Here is a 20,820-nt window from a genome sequence, read left to right as displayed (position 1 = left end):
TGAAACCCATACCAATCATGAACTCTGAATGAATCACAAACCCTGAATGACCCACAAACCTCGAACAAACCACAAACCCTGAATGAACCACGAGCGAACACTAAATGAACCTGCATTCCCAGACAAATCACGAACCTTGAATTAACCTCAATCCCCAGACAAATCGCAAACCCCAAACAAACCACAAACCCTGAACAAACCAAGAACCCTAAACAAACCACAAACCCTGAATAACCCTTGAACCCCAGATGAATCACGAACCATGAACTAATCACGAACCATGAACTAATCACGAACCCTGAATAAACCACAAACACTGAACGAACCAAGAACCCTGAATGAACCTTGAACCCCAGACAGATCATGAGCCATGAACGAATCACGAGCCATAAACGAATCATGAACCCTGAATGAACCACAAACCCTGAACGAACCAAGAACCCTAAACAAACTCCAAATGAACCACAAACCCTGAATGAACCTTGACCCCAGACAACTCAAGAACCCCAAACAAATCACAAATCCTGAACGAACCACAAACCCTGAACAAACCATGAACCCTGAATGAACCATAAACAATGAATGAACCTCGACTCGCAGACAAATCAAGAACCTCAAACAAAGCACAAATCCTGAATGAACCACAAATCCTGAACCAACCACGAACGCTGAACCAACCACAAACCCTGAATCAACCCCCCCGAACAAACCATGAACACTAAATGAAAAATCTTCAGACGAATCAGAAACCTTGAATGAACCTTAAACCCCAGACGAATTACGAACCCCAAACTAACCATGAACCCTGAACGAACCATAAACCCTGAATGAACCTTGAACCCCAGATGAATCGCAAACCCCAAACAAACCACGAACCCTGAATGAACCACGATCAAACCATGCACCCTGAATGAAACTTGATATCCTGATGAATCACGAACCTCAAATGAATCACAAACCATGAACCCTGAACGAATGACAAACCCTGAACAAACTACAAAGCCCAGACGAATCACAAACCCCAAACAAACCCTGAACAAACCACAAACTCTGAATGAACCACAAACCCTTAACAAACCAAAAATCCTGAACAAATCACAAACCCTAAACAAACCGCAAACTCCCCATGAACCACAAAACTTTAACAAACCACAAACCCTAAACAAATCACAAACCCCAAACAAATCACAAACCCCAAATGAACCACAAACTCCCTACGAACCACAAACCCTGAATGAACCTTGATCTCCAGACAAATTGCTATTTACGAACCCCGAACAAACCCTGAACAAACCACGAACCTTTAACGAACCCTGAATCAACCTTGATCCCCAGACAAGTTGCTATTTACGAACCCCGAACAAACCCTGAATGAATCACGAACCCTAAACAAACCAGGAACCACCAACGAACCACAAACTCTAAATGAACCTCGAACCCTGAACAAACCACAAACCCTGAATGAACCTTGATCCCCAGTTGAATCACAAATCCCAAACAAACCAAGAAAAAACCACGAATCCTTAATGAACCGCGAGCAACCCATGAATGGTAAATGGACTTGATTTTATATAGCGCTTTATCACCACACTGAAGCAGTCTCAAAGCGCTTTACATATCAGCTCATTCACCCAATCACTCTCACATTCACACACCAGTGGGACAGGACTGCCATGCAAGGCGCTAGTCGACCACTGGGAGCAACTTAGGGTTCAGTGTCTTGCCCAAGGACACTTCGACACATAGTCAGATACTGGGATCGAACCCCCGACCTCTCGATCAGAAGACGACCCACTACCACCTGAGCCATGAACCCTGAATGAACCATGATCCCAAGACAAATCCCAAACAAACCACAAACCCCGAATGAACCACGAACAAACCACGAACCCTGAACAAATCACGAACCGTGAATCTATTGTCTTTTGTTTTTGTGACAATTTTCTTTAAAGAAGAGGGAACGTCTTGTGACATTCTTCCTTACCTAGTTTAATCTATTAGGTTTGAAAAGGATCTATCTGTGCTGCCATATTTTGCAAATGAGCAGCTGGTATCTATTTCTCCGCCACTTGAGAAACCATGACTCATTGCAGGAATATGTCAGCTGGGGCCAAAGTCCTTCATGAAACATCTAAAACTGCAGCATTGCGTGACCTAAAGTTCAGCCCTGTTAACAAAATGAAACATTTGAAGCTCACTTTTTATTCCACTAACATCTATTACATCCTCGTTATTATTATGCATTACACACAACTGATTGGTCCTTTTAGCTGCTGAGGACAGGAAAGGATGTGGTGGATCGCTGGTACGATGAGGTGAAACAGTACAACTTCAACCGACTCGAGTTCTCCTCGGGCAAGGGTGAGATTTACACACGACCTTGTTTTGTTCCTTGCTGACCTTCTGTCATCATTTCTGTCAACTTGTTGCAAGTGTAATTTGCTCTCTGTGTCATGCCCGCTCAGGCGTTTTATTCTCGTGCTGATGTCACACTCCACTCACAGTGTGTGTGTGTGTGTGTGTGTGTGTGTGTGTGTGTGTGTGTGTGTGTGTGTGTGTGTGTGTGTGTGTGTGACTCTGTGAGCAGTTATGGAGATAAAGAGGCAACATCACAAACTGTTCTTACATTCCACAGCTCTCCATCTGCACCATAGACTGTAAAAAGAATGGACGAGGCACGCTCACGGGGAAGTGAAGCTTTTTTTTTTTTTTAGAGCTCCCCCTGCTGACTGGCTGCAGTATAAGTCATAAACCTGCCTCCTCAATGATAACGGATGGGATTTTGGTAAAACTGTCTTTTTTGAGCTACTAGTACAAGTAATAACCTCTATGATCTGATCATCTGAACAAGACGTTGATAGAATTTCCAGTGGGAAAGATACTTAACTTATTGGTGTAGCTGGGCTGCTTAAGTCATCAGGGCAGTACGCAAAATGGGCGGGACGTGTTACCAGGGCTCCTCTCGCCGGACCCTACTGCCCAGACTCTGGCTCCAAATGACATCAAATTTGCAAGATGGAAGCACCCCTAAGTGCCATATTTTGGCTTCCAGAATGTTGAATGGGAACAGCTACAGCACACCGCTTTCTCCAGATGGTTTTGCATAGCCTCAGCCCGTAGTGCCTATGAACAGGGTGTCCTTTATTATCACATGTAACAGCTTGCTTGTCAGCCAGGGCAGTAATTCACTCTGATTCATGGTCAGAATTAACCACAAACCCTGAATGAACCACGATCGAACCATGAACCATGAACCCTGAATGAACCTTGATCCCCAGGTGAATCACAAACCCCAAACAAATTACAAACCCCAAACAAATTACAAACCCCAAACAAACCACGAACTCCCAATGTACCACAAAACCTTCACAAACCACAAACCCCAAACAAATCACAAACCCCAAATGAGCCACAAACCCTGAATGAGCCTTGATTCCCAGACGAATCACGAATCCCAAACAAACCCCAAACAAACCACGAACAAACCACAAACCCTGAAGAAACCACGAACAACCCACAAACCCCAAATGAACCTTGATCCCAAGACGAATAACGAATCCCAAACAAACCACAAACCGCAAATGAACCACGAACAAACCACAAACCCTGAACGAACCACGAACCCTGAATGAACCTTGAACCCTAGACGAATTACAAACCCCAAACAAACCATTAACGCCAAACAAACCACAAAACCTGAACGAACTACGAACCCTAAACCAATCACGAACCTCAAACCCTAAACCAATCACGAACAAACCATTAACCCTGAATGAACAACAAACCCTAAAAGAACCACGAACCTTGAACCATGAACGAATCACAAACCCCAAACGAACCAGGAACCCTGAACGAACCTTAAACCCTGAATGAACCTTGAACCCCAGACGAACCACAAACCCTGAAAGAACCACAAACCCTGAAAGAACCACAAACCCCAAACGACCCACGAACAATGAAGAAATGTACAACCCAAACTTCACATTTTTCAAAATTGAGCAATTTATAAGCGACTGAATCAGGTCGCTTGAAGGGAGGTCGTTGATGTTACATCATTTACATTGATTTTTAATGTAATCCAGTCGCCAGAGTTGCTTAAGTCTAGTTTGGTGCGAACGCACCTTAACTGCTTGTGTTGTATGTCGCTTTGGAAAAAAGCGTAAATTAATTTGTAATTGTAATTGTTCCCTTATAAATGTTTAGATTCCAGTTACTGAACCTTGACCTGGGCATGTAAAGTTTGTCTCTTCCGAGCACCATGAATCATCACTGTTTTGGGCCACCACAATATTACTTCATTATTCCTGAAGTCCACCATGTGGGAAAGTCTGCATCTACCATCCTAGTTCCAAGTCTTAAGAGGTTTTACCTTCAGAACAGTATCGCTGAGGCAGGGACTCACACAGTCAGTGACATGAAGTTTTTCCTGCAATAAAAAGTAGACAGCTGGAAAATCGGTAATGAAGGTTTGACGGATCATTTGGGGGTATACGGTCGGCTCTCTTTGGCTTCGTAACTTAAACTGCATGAGTAAGACAGAATCATCCAGGATTTGAAACTTTACCTTGAGAGAAATAAAATCTACACATGATACCCATCACCTTGGAGCTTTGGGTGAACCAAGTTTACATGATTTCACTCACTCATTCACTCACTTGTTTTTGTCCTTCCACATGCGTCAGGAGGTGAGCTAACACACATTTCCTGTAAATGCATGGTTGCATAAAGTGTGCTCTGGGTGTGTGCATATTCCTCTACATGAGGATGAGGATGTGAGGATAATTTAATTATGGAGCAGATAGAGCGGGTTACTGGGGTTAATATCCTGCATACACTGTGTTCCTCTCTGGACACAGTAATTGCTTTAAGCACATTAGAAACTTTATTGACTGTGATGGCCTTTTAAGACGTTTCATTTCTACTGCTTAGTGTCAAACAGGACTTGCCCTGCTCCACTCTCTCAGTCTTCCACTGTCTTTCTTTGCTGCACCCCATCCCTCCCAATCCTCAAACTGTCACTCTCTTCTATCAGCACGTTTCTTCGTGCCAGGATCCGCTTAATTGAGGCATTGTAAATATGATGAGATTTGTGGAGCGCCTCACCCACAGAGAGAGCTTGATGAGGTTTGACTGACAGGTGATTAACTCCTCTTAACCCACAGACTTATTTGTCCTCTATGGAACAGTCGCGCTAATAACATTATTCAAGGCATCCTGATGTGTCATATTCAGCTACAGAGTTCTAGTGAGGAAACTTCTTACAATCCCCCTTTAAAATCTGCTTCCCCCTCACTCTTAGATCAATCTTCTGACACCCCCTCAGTAAACGTCTCCACTTTCTCGCAACGCAGACCTTTTAATGAGAATGGAGGTGAATGGGAGTTATTTGAAAAGTCATCACCTTTCTCCCGAGACCACTAAAAAGGAATTATATGCAACTTGGTGCACTTACAGCTCCGTTCAGACTTATCTTACATTTCTGTTGTCATAAATCCACATCCACTGCATCCGGGAGTTAAATTTAAGTCAGGGCAGAAATTATTTTTATGACCAGTAAAGATTCATTTGTTCTTTTAAAAGAATTCTGTTGAAGGATTTAAAGAGTAGTTTTTCAAATACAGAAAGTTATGTCATGGAAAAAAGGAGGACAGGAAATAAAGTGATTTGGAGAACTGAAGAAGGAAGGAATGTGGTCTTGAGTGAGAAGAATGGAGAGGAAAAACTTCTATAGCAGGTAAATAAAATGTGCATGGATAAATCAGGTCATATGTCCACTTATAAATATACACACCACACGTCTTATGATTAAAGATGCATTGCTAATGTCTTGGATCAGCCTGTAAATGTCTTCTTCCAGCTGTGCGTCTGCACTGAGCAGACAGGAGGAGAAAATCAATCCTCTGTCGTAGCTCTATTCAGCTCATGAGAAAGTGGCCTGACTTTGCACATGAATCACATCATGTCCACTCACATTATTAAAAGACAGTTGTATTAGCTCTGAACGGTTTGTCCTAGTTGTGCGTCTTTGCTGACAACACCATCTAGCGGCAAAATGGAGTACTACAGATTAAATCTTCAAACATATGGGAAATATGACTAAGGATTTTTGTTTTGTTAGTTGTTGTTTTTGTTTATGAATGTTTATGAAAATACATGATGATGCTTCTCGAAAACCTCCACCTCTTCATGTGTCAACAAGCACTGTTAATGTATTTTTGATGAATTAATTGATGAAATGCATCACATCTGTTGAATATAGCCATCCATATTATTTACCGACGTTTCTTACCTTGAGTATGAGCTGCGGCCCCCTGGTGGGCTGTTATGTTGCTGCAGGTGGGCTGTGGAGGTCAGTCTGTATCTGAAACACTTTCAGTTCAATTTACAAGGGGCATTTCAATGTATTTATCTGTTTGTTTTCAAATAATAATAAAACATAATCATGAAATGTATATTTTCTGTTAATAAAAGATGATAAAAAGCTTAGACTACATGAATAATAAGAGACTTCAACACAAATATATATTTCTGTAGTTGAATGCATTGGCCAATTTTTTTTATTTATTTTTTCTATTACAAGCATAAATAGTTATGATATCTTCCCTGCCTTGTATTTTATTGGAACAGGATATTTTAGAAGTAGATTTTTATTTGCAAAAGAAAAAAAAAACTTTAACATTTAAGGTGCTGCAACACATGCATCCAAAAACACATAAAGACTCTTACACATTCACAATGGTAATTTCAGAGTTGCCAATTGACTTTTCTCAAAACCACGCCCACAAACAGTCATTTTCCAATCATACATCTGGGGTGGGGGAGGCAACAGCAACAACAGTTATTAGCAACTATCATTATACTATATTACTATCAATATTTCAGTCGATATTCTCCTGAAGCATACAAGTCTCCCAATCTATTTTAACAGGCTTGGTTATTACTTACTACTGGCTGTTATCTTATTAGCCTTGGGTCACGTGTAGGTTCAGCTAGCTAGCTAATGTAACAGTTTGTTTTATTAAGATCCCCATTAGCTGTGGTAACGCTCTAATAGCTTAAGGAGGATACGAACAATATAATATAAGAAAATGTATCCAGCAGTGCAGACTGTGGTCAAGTGAGTCGTCATTTGCAGGAGCATGACTGGTCCGGTATGTTTTCGCTTCGATAGTTGTAATGTCCCCTTTGTTGTTTATTTTAATATGTTGAATATATCCCTCCACTGCATATTGTAATCCCTTTTGCCTGGATCTGGATGACATCGCGCAGGTATAAAAGTGTCACTAACGTACCGGTAGACTTCTCCTAGCCATTCCAGACAAGACCATGATGGATATCCCAAAAATAAAAATCAATTTCTCTGCAATGAAACACAACATGGTCAGTCAAATTTACAGTCAACCAAAAGGTGACATTTCAAACCTCTGTCTCCATGCTTCCCAACTGTAACGCACATTAATTATCACATCCACAGAGGTGGTTATGTTTTTGGCCTTGTTTATTTAATTTATTATTGTATTTATTTGTCTGTTAATAGTCTAATTCAAAATGTCATGAATGGATTTCGATGAAATTTTAAGGAAACATCTTAAATGGGATAAGGAACAAGTGATTGGGGATGATCTGGATCAATATCGTAAATTTGGATCAGTTTTAGGGATCGGTAAAATCCCTATATTGAGTTATTGGTGAAATTTCAATTCAATTAATATCCAGCTTATAAATGTGTTTATGAACTTTGACTCAAACATATATGGCTGATTCCTCTGTCACCCCATCCAGTTTCTTTGTAACATTTAGGTGACAACACGGGGGACTGCCATGGCTTAACGTTCAAATTTGATTTTAAGCAATATATATAACAAAATATAATACATTACTAATATTATATAGTTGTATTACTTTGTTTTGTACCCATACTGAAATTATTCTTTGAAGCTGACATGTCTATTACATCTGGCTTGTGAGTTATAAGGGAGAGCCAAAACAACACAGCCTGTCATGAAGAAACAAGACAAAAAAAGCGTATTACATTTATGCATTTGGCTTGTTGAGGTTACACAAGAGTGCTTTAAATCAATGCCTGTCTGGACAGTGGAATACATTTATGCTGTTATGGGCCAAAATCTATTAAAGTTTGTCCAAAAAACATTGCAAGAACGAAAAGGATCAAATTATAGCAATAGTAGGAGATTTCCACATTTTACCTGTATTAGACTTGTATGAGCACAGATATGAATGACTGTGCGTGTGTGTGCAGGTGAAAAACACATTTAAATGATTTTGTTCAATGCCAATTCAAGAGTCACCATTCACCTCCACACATGAAGCTGTTTCATCAGCACTCTGCTGCTGACACAAGGAAGCACTATTTATTCAGAGGGTGTGAGAGAGCTGCTCTGAGGCATTTGCTCTTTACACAGCTTGTATTCATTTGTAAAAGCGGTGTTTTTACAAATACACTGCTAAAAGATGTCACTTGAAGTCAAAGGTTCTATATGGGCTTTGGGAGGAAACTCAACTCCTAAAGACAAAACAAATACAAAGAACCTGTTTCAGGTTATGAGGAATTGTCCTTAGCTTTTAATCAAGTGTCAGCTATAGGGTGCAAAACATGTATAGCCATCACTCGTTAATTCAGTAAGGAGTTGTTTTTTTAACCCAAAGGTTAGAAGGGTCATTCCAGAATTGTCTGTTTTGTAAAATAAATTATATATATAGTAAGATATTATATATCCCAATCATTTTCCCTTTCACACTGTGGAACTTCTTGTTGATGATGTCATAGGTTATCTCAGAATCAAGAGCTCAATGTTGACAGATAGTCAGGGTAATCCTGAGTTTACCATGTTACCGTGACCGGAGTGTGTTAGCTGAGCTTGAGCTGCTTGGCGGAGGTCTGTGCTCTCCAAGTGCTTTTCCAGCTTTTACATGTTATATTTGTTATTTGTTGTCTTTGGTGTAACCCTGTTACCAACATTCAGATACCTGGAAAAGTACATTAATTCATTTAAAATATATATGATTCCTTTACCTTTAGGCACAGAAAGTAACACTCTAACTGAATAACCACTTGATTTCAGAAATTTTTTTTTATTTCAAAAAAATTAAGTCATTTTTAGAATCCAACTTTCCCAATTTTTCAATGTTGGCATGTTTTACTTGACTTATTCCAGTATTTATTTTCAAATATGTATTTGTTGTCTTTAATGTGTACATTCATCTTTCAGACTGACAGCAGACTGAGAGGCTGCAGCTTTCCTCAATTTCAGCTACAATCCTGAAAAAATGCATGAAACTCAAAGCCGTATAAGGGCATGTGTCTCACAAAGATGATGTCACCAGTGCACAGCTGGACTCTCCAATCATATGTACAAATGCACAGAGTTGTGGGTGTGAGCTTCTCTGAGGCCTTGGCACACACACAGAGGGCTGGGTTTGTTCTCACATGAGGGACAGGCTTCACTTCTCTCAGAAGGAAGTGAAAGCTAAACTGAAGGGAGAGAGAGAGTCACATTGGGAAATGATATGTATACTGAAGTTACAACTGAATAAGGAACTTAATTGCTCTACCTTGTAAAACATGACAGTGTGGACGTATAATGAAATGCACTCGGGGCTGTTGTTGAGTATTTGTTCTAGACTACTATAAAGGAGAAGACAAGAAGAGGGAAATAAAAAACAGAGGAGGAGCTGCTGTGTTAGTGATCTAACTGAAGGCTTCCTGTGTCTGCAACATGGGAAAATCAGGTAAGTGGCAACAGTATATGAAGTTAATGTGGTGCTATATTTATTAATCTAATCTCCTAATTCATCCAGTGTGTGCAACAATGCTAAATAGTTCATTCATTCTGTCAAAGGTACAATTGTCATCTTTTTGTCCAGTAGGATTGTGGCCCTTGACGTCTATGTGAAACCAAATGGTTGAGTTGTTGCCATATAGTGTTGCTTGTTAGCTTTTTCTCAGGAATAGAAACAAGCCTCTTAGATAAATTGTACTGTTGACTAACAGGACAAACTTACTTCAGTAAATAAGTAAAGAAAAATCAATAAAAACCTTTGTTTTATTCTGATAATTTATGTAACAGTGTTGCATGAGGTAGATTGAGACATTAAAAAAATTAAAAAATATTAAAAGTAGAAGATAGGACTTACCTTTTCTCTATTCATGCTGTTGGGGAAACTGTTTGATGATGTCAATCCCATTATTTCATGTGACACTGTTTTCTTCTTCTTCTATAATGCTAAGAATGTTAGGGTAACAGGGTTGCACAAATGTTGTAGAACACCGCTTCCTTGCATAATAAGTAATATTTTTTTTAAGTATATCTATTAAAACAAACGTTTCCACAATTGTAAGAGACATCTATCGACAAAATGATACAAAAGAAAGGGAACTTGGCTTTTTTTAAAAAAGTGTTTTAGTTGAGGTTCAGTTTGGTCATCAAGGGGGTGGGACAAGAGAAAAATGGCATTTTGAGGGGTATTTAAAAAAATATATATTTTCAATCAACATTTTTTCCTTGTTTGTTTAGATTTGGTGTCAGGACAAGTACAAGTTACTAATTGCTTCAACAATTTGCACATGGATTTTATGAAATGTAATGTCTGAAACGTAAAATGTCCTCCAATTCTGGAATGACCCCTATACTGGCTTGACTCTATCATACTGGTCTATAAGCAATTAAAGCAGTGGTTCTCAAACTTGTTTGGCTCAAGTACCCCTATTCTCTTATTTCTGAATCCAATAAAAAAAACACAACATAAGGCAACACACAGGATATCCAAAAGACACCGGAAAAATTGTGCAATGAAGGAGATAAAATAAAGAAAGGAAGTCCAACATAACAAAATGTCAACATAAGTACACAAAATGATAACAAAGACACACTAAAGAAACCACAAAATTACAGAAAAATACACAAAAAGACAACTATAACACAAAAATCTAACAAAAACACACACATAATGACTCGAAAAACATATTGACAAGAAAATTGACAAAATGAATTAAAAAACACTAAATATCTAAAAACTCAATAAACCCTTTGTTATTTCCTGTATTAATGCTCAGATTGTTCTTTATTCTGAATGCTAACATAAATGTTGATAATGTGGCCATCTAATCAGACAATTGCATTTTTTTGGGGCCCTGCTCTCATAAAAGTTGCCCATCTCTGCCCCATGGGTACATTGGTACCCCCATTTGAGAAACACTGATTTAAAGGACTATTGATCAAACTGTGCACCTACGCAGTGTTTGCTTGAATTTAAAATTGTTCCTCAATACTTTGGCTCTTTCTTGGTTCTCCTCCAGCAACAGGCTTTATATATGCTGACAGCACGTCTTCTGCTTTTGTTGCTGCTCTTGACTCAATGTGTCTATTGTGTAGCTCTTGAGGGATTGTGGCATTTTTGAAAAGGCCGGTGAGTGATAGGCACCAAGTCGGACTATAGTGGCAAGGGGAGGGGGGGGGCAGTCTTGGTGATGTTTTCTACTTTATTTTCTGTCATCATTTAGCTGTTCACTGTGTGAGGTCAGCCTGTTACATCATTACGAGTCTTTGTGTCAGATGCCGTCTAACTCTGGCTGTGTGTGTCTGCCCTGTCCATCAGCCTCTAAGCAGTTTGCTGAGGAGATGCTGTGCTGCCATAATGAGTACAGGAAGAAACACCAGGCTGCTCCACTGAAGCTGAGCAGCAAGCTGAGCAGAGAGGCTGCCCGGTGGGTTCATACACACACACAGATCAAACTAGAAACCTCATTAGCATGGACTGCACCTACCAATCATTGTCAGACAGTTCTGGGTTAACACCGACAGCTCCAGCATTGCCTGACAAGTCCAATATCCACAAAGATCAATTCTTCACATCAGGCCTGTGGTAAGTTTCAGATGTAATCACATTTTGTGTTTGGTATGTTTTGCCACTGATTGAAGCTACATTATTATTTCATAAAATCCAAATCATATCAATCACATGAATGCAACTAAAGTGCATTATGGAAACCAGTTTGCTGCTGCCAGGGTGGACAGCAACATCTCAGTACAAAACAACACTATGGAGCTTCTGCAACATTAAAGTTATTGAGATTAAACTCTTGTTAATAAATTACCATAAAATAATAAATGCTGAGGAGAATTTTCACAGTCGAGGGTTAGCTGAGCAGAAAGTCCTGAGCACTGATCCCCGGTGGTTACAGGAGCTCAATGGGATTGTGCTCCTCTCTGGCTGACATGTTCAGCCCCCCTGCATAGAGATGAGAAGGTTTAATGTCATGGTGAAGGCGGTGGAGCAGGACCCAGTGGTTAAAATGTGTTATATGCAGTAGTGAGGTCCAGAAGGATAAGAATTAGCAGCCGTCAATAGGTCATTGTGACTCTGACCCTGGAACTGATTATACTGTGGTAGAAAATGAGGTCTGCCATCTTTAAGCAAGTTGGCATTTGCTTCTCTGTGTTCACAATATGCAAGTTGGAATAGAAGCCTGCAGCTATTTTTCATTGAAAACTATTCTTGTAAAATTTGTAACTATTCCTTTAGTAGTGATGCAAAGTGTTGAGAGATTCTAATTTTCCAGGGCCTTCACAGTTGATGGTGTCAGGATCCAAATCATTGCTACCACTAAAATTGTGTAAACCAGGGGTCACCAACACGGTGCCCGTGGGCACCAAGTGGCCCGCATGGACCCTGTGAGGTGCCCTCAGGAGCTCTAGTCACCAAGTACAGTAGCTCCATCTAAAATCTGATTTACTTTCCAGGATTGAAACTCACAAAGATAAATACATATGACGGATGTAGTTAGTAGTAAAATTAAATACTGCTGATAAAGTTTTAGTATGAAATTTACCATTTTTTATTTTTTTATTTTCACTAAAAGACTGTGACAAATGTTTTTAGTGTTGGAGATTTGGTATATGATCAGTGGTTTGTTAATCTTTTAAGTTACTGCTAGTCTTCCTTATCTTACCCTCCAATTAAAGCAAAACAGTGAAAATACAGTATTTAAGAAATGCTTTTCTAACTGGTCGCCCTTCAGACTATATACCGGTGTGAAGTAGCTCACAATTCAATCAGAAAGGTTGGTGACCCCTGGTGTAAACCAACAGCATTGTAAAAGCCTTCACTCATATCATGTCCATGACCACAATCTTGGTTATGTGTAGTGAAATTTAATTACAAGCTGTGTCAAAGATGGTGTCGAACTATCACACGGTTAGCAAGGTTAGTCAAAAATGCTTGTGAAGCAGCCAAGAGTACCAAGAGTCTGACTGGTCAGTGCCATCTTTACGCTGTAGTGACACTAACGCTGCATCGGAATAATTCCGGAAGTGTTTAAGTGGTGGCCATGATAAAGAGAACACAGAAAAAGGGATCAGAAACATTTTTAGCCACATTTATTCAACATTATTCATATTTCTGAGTGGAAGGTGAGTGTGAGCAACTATTCTCAATGTGTTGTTCTTTTAGTTTCACTTTGTTCCTCGTAGCCTGGTAGCCTCTTTTCCTTTGATTTACATTTAAACCTTGTGATATTTAAGATTATATCAGCAGAAAGTGTTATAAATGTGCTTTTATTCATCCATTTTGGAATTTGTAGTTTTTTCACCACGACAAATGTCACTAACCTTCACGGCCGTCAGATTATTACGTCTCCTAGTTGAAGTGTGTTTGATTCTCAAAACAAACGTGATGGCCTTTTCTTAACTCCTCTCCTAACATTTTTTCTTAACCATGTGATGTCATCCACGGGGTTATAGAAAAGTGGATAGGACAGGAGATATGGATTGTGATTGGCTGAAATCGTAGTATTATCTGATTGGCTGTGCTGCAAGACTTTTTTGCAGTTATGCGAATAATGTATCATCGACCAGTGCTGGGTACAATTCTTTAATATAATGGACATAATATACTTATATTTCAAGTGCCATAAAACACAGTGACTTTACAAAATATAACATGATTCATTTGTTGTTCTTCTAAAATACAAGTTCTTTTTTGGTACTCTTCTCCTGTTGCACAATCCTTTTTCACAGTGTAAATGGTGACGCAACACTGCACCCAGCAGTTCATGTATGGTACTGCAACAAAAATGAAGCAGAAAGCGGCTGCCGGCCTGATTATTTGAGTGAATTTATAACATTAAATGACACGTTGACGCAAATTTTTGTAGTGAACATTATCAAGTATGTTACTAATCATTTTGGACTATTACCCTCCGGCAAAGCGCGAAGCACAGAGCGGAAGGTTATGTTTTACCCTGAGTTTATTTGTTCAGCTCAGGCATCAAAGCCATAGTTTTTACCTGAAGCGCAGAACAGTACGGTTATGTTTTACCTTCTGTTTGTCAGGGTTAGGGTTTTGTCAGACTGTTAGCAAGATAACTTGAAAAGTTATGAACGAATTTGGAGGAAATTTTCAGGAAAATTGATAAATGGGGCAAGAAACAGGTGATTGATGATGTCATAGGTTTTCTGAGTCAACAGCTCAATGTTGACCAGTAGTCATGATAACAGAGCTCAATGTTAACAGGTAGTCATAGTAATCCTGAGTTTACCATGTTACCGTGACCGGAGCGTGTTATCTGAGCTTGAGCTGCATGGTGGAGGTCTTTGCTCTCCGAGTGCTTTTATAGTTGTATTTGTTACACACATTGTGGTTGGCTCAAATCTCGAGGCGGTCTATGTATTTAATTCAATTTTTTATTTCCCCCCCCAGCAAGAATCTCAAACTTTGCCTATGAATGAAGTCTTCTGTTTTTCCCCACAGTTATGCTGAGAGTCTGGCCAGCACACGGATCCTGAAACACAGTGTCGAGTCCAGCAGAGGAAGCTGTGGAGAGAACCTGGCATGGGCCTCTTATGACCAATCAGGTACCGCCATTCATCATTAATGGAGGTCCTTGCTGACATCTGCTGCAAGGCAGGGAGCACCTTGGATAGAATACATGTGTATAGCAGGGTAACACACACATGCAATGACATTCCTGCACCATGAGCTCAAAGTAAAAAAAAGCCATATTTTTAGACTGTGGGAAGGAGTGGGTTGAAAAAGGGAACACATGCAAATTCCACACAGAAAGATCCCACACCCAACCCAACCTCAGTCTTCTTGCTTTCTTTGCCTGAGTCCTTTAATTAATTTCATACACTATACTTTACTAAGCATACTGTACATGTTTATATGGGGCACTGATTGTAAAGTTGCGCATGCTAAGACAAACAACAACTTTTTGCAAACATTTAGCAACAAACCATGTTTAAAAAACGTATGTAATTTTTTTTACGTTACTTTTGACCAGATTTACAGCATTTGTAAATTTATATTTTTTTCTTGTAAAAATATGTCAATGTAAAATCTAAATCTAAATGTTTCATTTACAAATAAATATAAAATCTAAATGTTAAATCTAACTCTTTATTCTAAATATTAAATCTACATCTAACTGTTAAATCGAAATGTTAAATCTAAATGTCTTGGGTGCAACTAAATTCGCCGTTTAGATTTAGCATTTAACATTTAGAATAAACATTTAGAATCAGCATTTAGATTTAACATTTAACATTTAGATTTAAGATTGACGTGTTTTTTTACGAAAAAGAAAACATCACAATTTCACAAATATTGCTGGTCAAATAACAAAAAAAATCCCATCCGTTTTGTAAACATGGTTGTTACATGTTTATTTTAACATGCACAACTTTACAATCTGTGCCCCATATGTTTAGGACTGTGAGAGAAACACACACAAAAGGAAAACATGTAAACTTATCACTGAAGGAGACAAAAAAAAAAGTTATTTTAGTTGTTCGGTAAACAACCCACATTCCTAACTCACATAATGTACTTTAAAGTAATGCTTTGAAACATCCTTTAAATCAGTCTTAGATAACTGCTGATCTATTGTCTTTGTTTTTGTGACAATTTTCTTTAAAGAAGATGGAACGTCTTGTGACATTCTTCCTTACCTAGTTTAATCTATTAGGTTTGAAAAGGATCTATCTGTGCTGCCATTTTTTGCAAATGAGCCGCTGGGATCTATTTCTCCGCCACTTGAGAAACCATGACTCATCGCAGGAATATGTCAGCTGGGGCCAAAAGTCCTTCATGAAACATCTAAAACTGCAGCGTTGGGTGACCCAAAGTTCACCCCTGTTAACAACATGGACATTTGAAGCTCACTTTTTATTCCACTAACATCTATTACATCCTCGTTATTATTATGCATTACACACAACTGATTGGTCCTTTTAGCTGAGGTTGCATTTTGTCTTGTATTTGGACAGGAAAGGATGTGGTGGATCGCTGGTACGATGAGGTGAAACAGTACAACTTCAACCAACCCGGGTTCACCTCGGGCACTGGTGAGATTTACACACGACCTTGTTTTGTTCCTCGCTGACCTTCTGTCATCATTTCTGTCAACTTGTTGCCAGTGTAATTTGCTCTCTGTGTCATGCCCGCTCAGGCGTTTTATTCTCGTGCTGATGTCACACTCCACTCACAGTGTGTGTGTGTGTGTGTGTGACTCTGTGGGCAGTCATGGAGAAAAAGAGGCGACATCACACACTGCTCTTACATTCCCACAGCTCTCTGTCTGCACTGCTTTCTCCAGATGGTGCGGCATAACCTCAGCCTTAGTGCCTATGAGCAGGGGGTCGTTCATTATCACATGTAACAGCTTACTTGTCAGCCATGGCAGTGATTCACCCTGATTCATTAAAGGATCCTTGATGAAATCACAGTGGAAATGTGTACATGTCACAGGAAAATATTCAGGAGTGTCTAAACATTTATAAGAACTTCATCCTGTGTCCATAAACCTCAGGATGTTTCTCTCTGACTACATTCTTTTACTCTTTATTGGGCACTTTACACTGAAGTACTTACGGTACTGAATCTGATATTTATCCTCTTGGATTATACAGTATTATTCCCTAAAATGTTGAGTCATATTTTGGGTTGTTGAATAGATCAGTGGTTCTCAAACATTTTTGGCTCAAGTGCCCCTTTCTCTCCTTTCTCTAACTTTTGAATCCAAGTACCCCCTTTGTCCGACTATAGAACATTTTGCTCAGAATTCTGTGAAAAAATAACTTTAGAGCGTAACGATGAAATGGATGAATAATAACACACATTTTAAAGAATCTCATGATGTGAAGTGAAATGAAACAGTATTTAGTGGCTCCTGATTAGATTTATTTATATCGTTTTATCATTTCCGATCATCTTTAACCTGATGTGGGACCAAGACTGACCCTTGTTCATGTTCTAATCAAGTTAATTTCTGTAATCATTTATTGTGTTTTTTGTTGTTGTTTGTCTGTTCTTTTTATTGTTTAGAATATTTTTCTCTTTTTTTTGTTGTTGTTTTGTGAGTTGCTGGTATTATTAGTTAGATTACAATTTTTAACAAAAATAAGTGTTATAAAATCTCATATATTTAATTGCTTAATTTTCCCTCTCTCAAGTACCCCCTGTAGTGCCAATGCGTATGATGATCAAACATTGGCAATGTTATTATTTGAGACACTGTATATTAACAGATGTGCCATAGAAGGATATTTAATTTATGCCATGTCCATGTGCATTGGTGTCACTTGCTACAGTTACTGTAGCTGCATGCAGTTCATGTATAGCTTACATGTCCAACTGCTGTTTTCATCTCTTCTACTGTCCTCACTCATTGGAAAATCTTACTTTATGGACCCTCTGTATTTCAGATTAATTAGCGCTTCTAGATCAAGGGTTTCAAACTCATTTTAGTTCAGGGGCCAAATACGGAGCAGTTTGATCTCAAGTGGGCCACAGAAACTAGTAATTTCAACATGCTTGTGTCCTAGTTTACACTTCTACATATACATAAAATTCAAAGTCCGAGCAATAAGTGATAGATATCAGTCCCAACAAGATCTTCACTTTAAATTTCCTACATTGTGTAAACAATTTCTATTTAATTAAGGGAAATAATAAGTAATAATTTGAGGAAAATTGAAGGATTTTGAAAGATGTTTGAGTTTTTTCAACAGTTTAACCTTAAAAATGTCTGAAATCATGCGATATGGGCACCAGGAAAACAGTGAGCCCCTGCAAATATTGTTGAGTTTCATTTACACAATGATTCAAGTGTTCTCTGTGTTTTTTTTTTTTTTTTTTTTTTTTTTTTTAACTTTCTCCTGCAGCCCAAATTGGAGGCTCGAAAGGGCCGGATTTGGCTCCCGGGCCCTGAGTTTGACACAGGTGTTCTAGATGTATCTCTCCACTTCAAAGTTAGTTATTTAAAGTGCTAATAACCTTATTCAGTATTTTGCTATGCTGTTCATTTGTTTTTGGTGATTGCACATTGGTTTATTCCAGATTGCTTGATCTCCTCACAAAGTCCAAAACCTTTTTGGATTCATCAAGTTACTAAAAAACTGCAGGGGTGATAGTTGTTGCCGAAAATGTAATACATGTAATTAAATGGCTTGTATGGTTCATATCTTGTTTCTTTTCTCACTGCAGGTCACTTTACAGCAATGGTGTGGAAGAGCACCAAAGAGCTTGAGTTGGCAAGGCCACTGCATCCGATGGTTCCTCCTTTGTAGTGGCCAGATACTTCCCAGCTGGGAATATCACAAACCAAGGGACACTTTGAGAACAATGTCCTCCCAGCTAAAACCAGCTCTTAATGAGGCTCCCATCTCTGGATGTGACTCATGGTCCAAAGGTCGTTTATTCTGATTTATGGAGCTGATATGAAGATCAGGGAGAGTTTTTCACCACCTCCTGCCTGTGAGCGACATGGAAGTTACACAAACAAGGACACTGTTTGAAATTATATTGTTTTCTCTGGTCATGGCTAATAAATTATTTCCAGTGACCCTGGAGAAAGCATAACCTCTGATAACGGTACTTATGACCTGACAGAATTTTCATCAATAGTATTTCACACACAGAAAGATGGACATCTTAAAACAATTATTGTTCTTATAACACACTCTTAGTTAAAGGAATAAAACAGTCGAAACACAATAAAGTTACAAACCATTTGACTTTCCAACCTTTATGCTGTGGTTTGTAATAAACACTTTTGTACCTTCTTCCCACCACACTGTGTGACCTTCTGCATTACTTTTGATGGTGCAAACTTCTTGACTGTTTGTTCACACAAAACTTTAGCTTTTGAATTTCAATGGAAATTTGTATGTTTTTTTTAATTCCACAAGGTCTTTTTTGGTAAATAATAATATGAAGAAGTAAATAAATTAAAAAAAACTCGAATATGTCACTTAGTTGATTTTTTGTTTTTGCATCAAAGAGCCTAATAATCTAATATTTAAAGTTTCTTTAAATCTGTAATTTATTTATATATATATAGTGTTTTGTTTTTTCTAATAACCAATAAAAATATGAGGATGTGGTAACAGGTGAAAATGGGACATACTAGACTACAAAACTGGTCCTTGGAATAATGTTTATAGAAGAATGATCAATTTTTTGTACCATTGTAAACACAATAATCATAACTGGTCATCTACATGCATTGAAAAAGCATGTAGAGCTACACTAAAATGGATAATATTGTAAAGATGGGGAGTTGTATATAAAAACAAATATAATTCAAAATCAACACAAAGTTTTACTCTTTTTTTATCTACTATCAGAGTTTTAGGTTAAAGGGGTTGTTTAAATGCTTTCAGAAAATAGAAACATGGTGGAGGAGATATTTCAGGAAGTATTTGTCAATAGATAAAAGCAAGAGATACTAAAAAGCTCTAGGTATTACTATTTATATGTTTTTACGTTGTATAAATCAGCTTAAACATCTCACCATGCTTTATTCTGAAAGAGGTGGATGATATAACACTCAACAAAATACTAAAACATAACTTAATTAATTGTATATATATATATATATATATATATATATATATATATAATCAGTAAAGTAAAGTCTAATAATGCATTTGGTAGGCCTATTTGTTGTCAGAACTGACTTTATTTTAGCAGATAGTGGGGATGCAACATACAGCAGCAGCGGTTGAGAAGAAGTAGAGGCTGGAGTAGCAGGAGTCACATGGTCAGCTCCTGTTGAACACAAGGACAAACATACATTAGGAAATAAAAAAAACAACAACTTGTAAATGGACAGTACATTTTATGCCATGTGTCAGTTCGTATCCTTTCCAAAAAATTTGAATATCATGGAAAAGTTGTTTAATTTCCATAATTCTATTCAAAAAGTTAAACTTTCATAGATTATAGATTCAGGGCCCACAATTTAAACGATTTCAAGTATTTATTTTAATTAATTAATTAAATTAAACTGGGCTTCCTTTACTTTCATCTGAAAAGAGGACCTTGGTCCACTGGCCAACAGTCCAGTCCTTCTTCTCCTTTTTTTCTGCCAAAACTGAGATGTAAATAGTGATTTCTTTACAGTGTTCTAATTTTTTTAATTCCTTTTTCGTGGGTTTTATGAGCTGGAAGCCCAAATTATGTAAAAATAAACAAATAAATACTTGAAATTGTTTAAATTGTGGGCCCTGAATCTATAATCTATGAAAATGTAACTTTTTGAATGGAATTATGGAAATTAAACAACTTTTCCATGATGTTCTAATTTTTTGGAAAGGCTTTGTATAACACGTGTACTATAACGATCCACAGCTACCATTAGTTCGGTGTTGACAAGAAACCTTAGTGTTGGTTTTTGGTGCCATCTAGTGGCCATTAAAGTACAGTCATGACATACGCAGCTGCAGAGGTTGCTCAGTTACTGGTGTGGGAACATTTCAACTTGTCCTTGGTCCTCTGCTCTTTCTGCTTTCCCCCCTC

At 38.3% G+C, this 20,820-nt stretch overlaps 1 protein-coding gene across 1 annotated transcript; it reads left to right on the top strand.

The window, feature by feature from the left end:
* Positions 1-9,423: 9,423 nt before the first annotated feature.
* On the top strand, positions 9,424-19,088 carry LOC114477901 (Golgi-associated plant pathogenesis-related protein 1-like). Its single transcript, XM_028470586.1, is given in 7 exon segments — positions 9,424-9,750; positions 11,617-11,725; positions 14,770-14,873; positions 16,287-16,364; positions 18,505-18,543; positions 18,546-18,625; positions 18,627-19,088. Coding segments are annotated over 7 exon segments (468 nt in total). The 5' UTR covers positions 9,424-9,737; the 3' UTR covers positions 18,672-19,088.
* Positions 19,089-20,820: the final 1,732 nt, after the last annotated feature.

The sequence above is a fragment of the Gouania willdenowi genome, chromosome 16 (genome assembly GCF_900634775.1).
Source record: "Gouania willdenowi chromosome 16, fGouWil2.1, whole genome shotgun sequence".
Lineage (NCBI taxonomy): Eukaryota > Metazoa > Chordata > Actinopteri > Blenniiformes > Gobiesocidae > Gouania > Gouania willdenowi.
The sequence above is the reverse complement of the archived record's forward strand: the minus strand, read 5'-3'. Positions and strand labels throughout refer to the sequence as shown.